The sequence below is a fragment of the Argentina silus genome, assembly GCF_951799395.1.
Source record: "Argentina silus genome assembly, chromosome: 17".
Taxonomy (NCBI): Eukaryota; Metazoa; Chordata; class Actinopteri; order Argentiniformes; family Argentinidae; genus Argentina; species Argentina silus.
Genome location: NC_139671.1, coordinates 8,833,583 through 8,838,742, shown reverse-complemented (window position 1 = coordinate 8,838,742; position 5,160 = coordinate 8,833,583). Strand labels below are relative to the sequence as shown.

Below are 5,160 nucleotides of genomic sequence, written 5' to 3'. Positions count from 1 at the left end.
ATGTAGTTTGGTTTCCCTATCAGCTATCCGATTAAGCTATCTGAAGGTTAATGTTTAGCTGCTTGTTACTGCCTCAAGGTTTTTTGATACAGTACAGCCCCATGATATGTTTAATGTGTTTCAATAAAGAAAACTTAACATTAACAATATTATTGTCTGATTCATGTGAATAGACACAATGTTAAGCCATGTTACTGCTATGTCAGACAACTGTGCTATAACACTAGGTACCAAATGAATGAAGACAGAAGGATTTTGGGCAAATGGATCATTTTCCCTGTTTGCCACATTGTTCCATTTAGTTAGGGGTAGAGAAACACAAATAGAGGTTGTCTGAAGAACAGACATAAAGCCTAAGTGGAGAAGACCACATTTGGACCCAAGCCCTCCTAGGCCTACTCCAAATGGAATATGAGGGAGCCAAGCTTCCTCATACCACAGTGTAGGCATGTTAGTAGGTCAGTAATGCTGGCCTATATCAGGCCTGTTTTTCTCCACTCGTCCTGTCCTCTGAGCATGTGCCAGAAAGGCTGGGTGGTACCTTGTTCTCATGCATAATACCTTGTCCTCATGCATGAATATCAGCAGCCACAGGGAATGGTGAGCAGGGCTGGTGTATGTGTATGTGTGTGACGGAGATTTCCAGAGCAAAGAGACGGTGGGCAAAAACAAACCACAGAGAGAGGAGAATTGTTCCATATTTGGTAAGATGTTGTGTTGTTGTTTCAATGTAGCTGTCATCTCTTTGTGTGACAGGCAATGCACGCCAATATGATTTGATGTCTAGTCTTGCCTCCATTTTCTCTTTGTCGCTGTCAGCTGTTGCATTTCTGCAACAGGCGGTGTCGTGTTGTGGTACGCTGGAGGGCTTGTCCTCCTGAAGGAATGGAATGCCTTTCAGTGTCTCTCAACCTCTGGGAAGACTTATTAGCCTAATTGTGTGAAGTCAGAGGAAAGGATTTTATCTTCACGCCAAGACACCCACACCCATGTTAAGGTCATAAGTCTATAGATAATTCAAAGACTGGAATTGTTTGTCTGTATGAGCATAGCCTACTCAGTCTAAATTGTGTTCAAAGGGAATTACTGGTTGTTACTGACTTATATTTTGAATTACAGAGAGAACATATTTGATATAAAATGTATAATAATGCTGTCATAAACACTGCATATTGCACCAATGACAGGACAGTCGTTTTCCTTGGCTTCCTCTCCTGTCTAAAAGCTATATTTGGATGTTGATATTTAAAAAGCTGTGAAATGATGTCTCAGTGGCTGGTGAGATGGAGATAGAACAGATCTCATAGTTATCTAACCCTGGCAGCAAGTGGGTCGACTCGCTCCAGTCCTATCGCTCCGTAGCAGTGGGCCGAGGCCTATCTCGTGACATTTGAAAACATCAGACTGACAATCAAGGCGGCCAGATTTTAGCGGCTGCTCGCTCTTTCCTGCTTTGGTGACAGGATTTTCACCCAGGCTTCAGCAGGGTTCAAAGAAATGTCAGGTTGATTCAAGTTCTCCTGCCGTCTTCAGCCGTTGCAAAGGTCACCAGTATCCCAGCCCCAGGGGAGTAAGAGTGGGGCTGCAAAGGCCCACCCTTCTGTGTGTCGGACCAAACAGGCGTGCAAATAACACTCTCCTCCCATTTCACCTGGCACACAAAATGGTGGCTACCAGTAGTCAAATTTAGCATCAGGTATTTGCTTTGTAAATCAGATGACATGCACTGTGAATGGGACACTCCTGAAGCCGTCTGAATGCCATCTGAATTCGCTCTAGTGACCTACCCACACTGACACCCCTACTGCTACTATGTCTGTGCAGGTGCAGTGGGGTTGAGGAGCAGCTGCAACCATGGACACAACCACCTCAATAAAGATGACCACTTTGGCCATCCAGAACCTCTTCAGCTACGTAGAGGAAGAGAATCTGGCCGCGCTCAAGGCCCACTTGGACAAGTTCAAAGAGGTGGACGGCAGGAGTGACGTGAGTATTATTCTCCATACCACATAGAGATACTTCTTTAGAAGCTCAATAAGAATGGGGTCTTCTGGGAGAATCATTGTGTTGGGTTCTAGGTGTATCTGTTAATGTAATTCCCCTCTCCCCTCTTTCTCCCAGAATGGCCAGACCCCCCTGATGCTGGCGTCTGAGCAGGGCAGTCTGGAGATAGTACAGGAGCTCATCAGGAGGGAGGCCAATGTCAACCTGGATGATGTGGTAAGGAGAGCTCAATAGATAAGCCCAATAGATTGTGCCGGGTTCACTTCAAGGCCGACATCAATGCATTGGGTTTAATAAGCCATGCTATTGTGGGGAATTAATCTGCTAGAGGAAACCATGGTAACGGTGGTCTCTGTCCTGTCGGTCTCCATGGTGACAGTCCTCTCTCTCTCTCTCTCTCTCTCTCCTGCAGGACTGCTGGTCTGCTCTGATCTGTGCTGCCAAGGAAGGCCATGTAGATGTGGTGCAAGAACTGCTGGACAACAGCGCTTACATTGAGCACAGAGACATGGTGAGAAACCCACTCATTCCAACCTATTCAATCACAATCAACGTAATGTCATATGAAGCACATTATGCTAGACAATAGACACACTGATATTATTGACTCTAGAGCTGTACATATTTAACACTAGGTTAGACAATACAGCTTGTCAAGACCTGAAGGTACCAGCATGCATACAGCAGAGTGTTTGTTGTCTACATCAGGATGTGTTTGGTTTTACACAGGGAGGCTGGACGGCCCTCATGTGGGCTGCTTATAAAGGCCGTATGGAGGTGTCCAAGGTGCTGCTTGACACTGGAGCCAACCCCAACACGACTGGGCAGGTGAGCAGTTTAGCGATGGGTTGTCATAGACTTATTCATGGGGTAAGGAAAGACATCCCCACTACCCCCCTGTACAAGTTTCTCTACTGTAAATAAATTAATCAAAATAAAAATTAAAACGTAAATAAATACAATAAAAATAAATATTATATAATAATGTCTTCTGCATTGTGACTGCCAATAGCCTCTGGTCCTAGCATAGATTACTTTTTCTTATGATGACTGACGGATAGATGATTCACTTACTAAAACAAATGTATTTGTTGTAAGTTGCTTTTCATAAATGTAAATGTAATGTAAACATGACTCCCCATTTGTCTGTCTACCTATCCATTGACGTATTACCTTTCTCCCTCTCCTGTCCTCATCAGCAATACAGCGTGTATCCCATCATCTGGGCAGCAGGGAGAGGGCACGCCGAGATAGTCCAGCTCCTGCTGGAGTACGGAGCCAAGGTCAACTGCTCAGACAAGGTGAGCCGATGGCCTGGGCATAGGCGGGTTGTGCCAGTTTGGCCTGAAGTGGCGATCTTTGCCAGTCTGCTGCTGTGTCTCTCTGATCTTATGTTATCTTATCTTATTATCGTACTCAGTATGGCACCACCCCGCTGATCTGGGCCGCCAGGAAGGGCCACTTTGACTGTGTGATGCACTTGCTGGAGAACGGCGCCGACGTTGACCAGGAGGGGGCGGTATGTCGGCCTATGTCTCACATTGATGTCACAGAAAAATAATCTTGTTAATCGAGCTTTGCTACTTTTGATGGATACATTTTAATGTCACTGCTTATTCTCTCCTGCTCCTCCTCTCATTCTCCCCCTTTCTTCTGTTCCTCTCAATTCCCCTCCATCTCTTCCCCTCTTCTACTCTCTCTCTATCTCTTTCCTTCTATCTTTCTGTCTTTCTTTCTGCCTCCCTCTCTGACCTCTCTATCCCTGTAGAACTCAATGACAGCTCTGATCGTGGCAGTGAAGGGCGGTTTCACTGAGGTCGTGAAGGAGCTGCTGAAGAGAAATCCCAATGTGAACATGACTGACAAAGACGGGAACACGGCTCTGATGATCGCAGCCAAGGAGGGCTACACAGAGATAGTCCAGGACCTGCTGGACGCTGGCACCTACGTCAACATCCCAGACAGGGTGGGCAAGGGAGCTCAACACACTCTCACACTCTGAATAAAATATATGCATCAAGATGTGTGGAGATATTGCATGTTGTGTAATGTGTAACCCTCCTGTGTGTGTGTGTGTGTGTGTGTGTGTGTGTGTGTCTGTGTGTCTGTGTGTCTGTGTGTCTGCGTGTGTGGCTGTGTGGCTGTGTGTGTTTTGCAGAGTGGAGACACAGTGCTGATTGGAGCAGTGAGGGGAGGCCATGTTGAAATAGTGAGGGCGTTGCTGCACAAGTATGCTGACATCGACATCAGAGGACAGGTAAGGACTTTGACACCTTCCATCTTCAGATCGATTGTCCTAATTGTCCATTTGGTCCGGTAGACATCACCACACCTGCTTTAAAAAACAGGCCTTTGTCTTCTGCAGGAAAACAAGACAGCCCTTTATTGGGCAGTGGAGAAAGGCAATGCTACCATGGTGAGAGATATCCTTCAGTGCAACCCAGACACAGAGAACTGCACCAAGGTATGAGAAAACAGCTTTTAAACCACTCAATGACACAACCAAAGCCACCTACTGTGCAGTAATACACTCATGCTGCTCTCCAATCCGTAATCTTGTGATGTCCCTGATTTCAGGATGCAGAGACACCTCTGATCAAGGCCACTAAGATGAGAAATATTGACATTGTGGAGCTGCTGTTGGACAAAGGAGCTAAGGTGTCAGCTGTGGACAAGGTAGGCTGCCGGCTCATTCCTCTTTCTAGGCCCATATGAAATGTACGTTATATAGGCTGTGAAAGCATACAAATACAGAAGTTCAGTAGTTATCCATATGTAAATCCTCTCTTTCTAGAGAGGCGACACTCCGCTCCACATTGCCATTCGTGGGCGGAGCCGCAGGCTGGCGGAGCTCCTCCTCCGTAACCCTAAAGATGGCCGCTTGCTGTACCGCCCCAACAAGGCCGGGGAGACGCCCTACAACATCGACTGCACCCACCAGAAGAGCATCCTCACCCAGATCTTTGGAGCCCGTGAGTGACTCTCGATACTCGAAACGGTTGCCTCTGTTTACCCATCTCTTCAAATGGAATTAAGATTCCACCTTTAAACTGTTTTTCCATGTGTCTGTGATTCTCTCAGGCCACCTGTCCCCCACTGAGACTGATGGGGACATGCTGGGGTATGACCTGTACAGCAGCGCCCTGGCGGACATCT

At 46.6% G+C, this 5,160-nt stretch overlaps 1 protein-coding gene across 5 annotated transcripts in view; it reads left to right on the top strand.

The window, feature by feature from the left end:
• Positions 1 to 1,854: 1,854 nt before the first annotated feature.
• The window catches only part of kidins220b (kinase D-interacting substrate 220b), a gene marked incomplete at its 5' end in the record, with an annotated part of 16,528 nt that continues 13,222 nt past the window's right edge, over positions 1,855 to 5,160 (top strand). For 3 of the 5 annotated variants that reach the window (XM_083688381.1, XM_083688379.1, XM_083688378.1), the window contains 12 exons: positions 1,855 to 1,986; positions 2,122 to 2,220; positions 2,417 to 2,515; positions 2,734 to 2,832; positions 3,204 to 3,305; positions 3,425 to 3,523; positions 3,773 to 3,970; positions 4,163 to 4,261; positions 4,370 to 4,468; positions 4,582 to 4,680; positions 4,799 to 4,976; positions 5,086 to 5,160. The exon at positions 5,086 to 5,160 is cut by the window's right edge and continues 90 nt beyond it. In XM_083688381.1, coding sequence (XP_083544507.1) covers positions 1,855 to 1,986; positions 2,122 to 2,220; positions 2,417 to 2,515; positions 2,734 to 2,832; positions 3,204 to 3,305; positions 3,425 to 3,523; positions 3,773 to 3,970; positions 4,163 to 4,261; positions 4,370 to 4,468; positions 4,582 to 4,680; positions 4,799 to 4,976; positions 5,086 to 5,160 — 1,378 coding nt within the window. The remainder of the gene's footprint in view (positions 1,987 to 2,121; positions 2,221 to 2,416; positions 2,516 to 2,733; positions 2,833 to 3,203; positions 3,306 to 3,424; positions 3,524 to 3,772; positions 3,971 to 4,162; positions 4,262 to 4,369; positions 4,469 to 4,581; positions 4,681 to 4,798; positions 4,977 to 5,085) is intronic. The other 2 variants (XM_083688382.1, XM_083688380.1) reach the window with 1 other exon arrangement.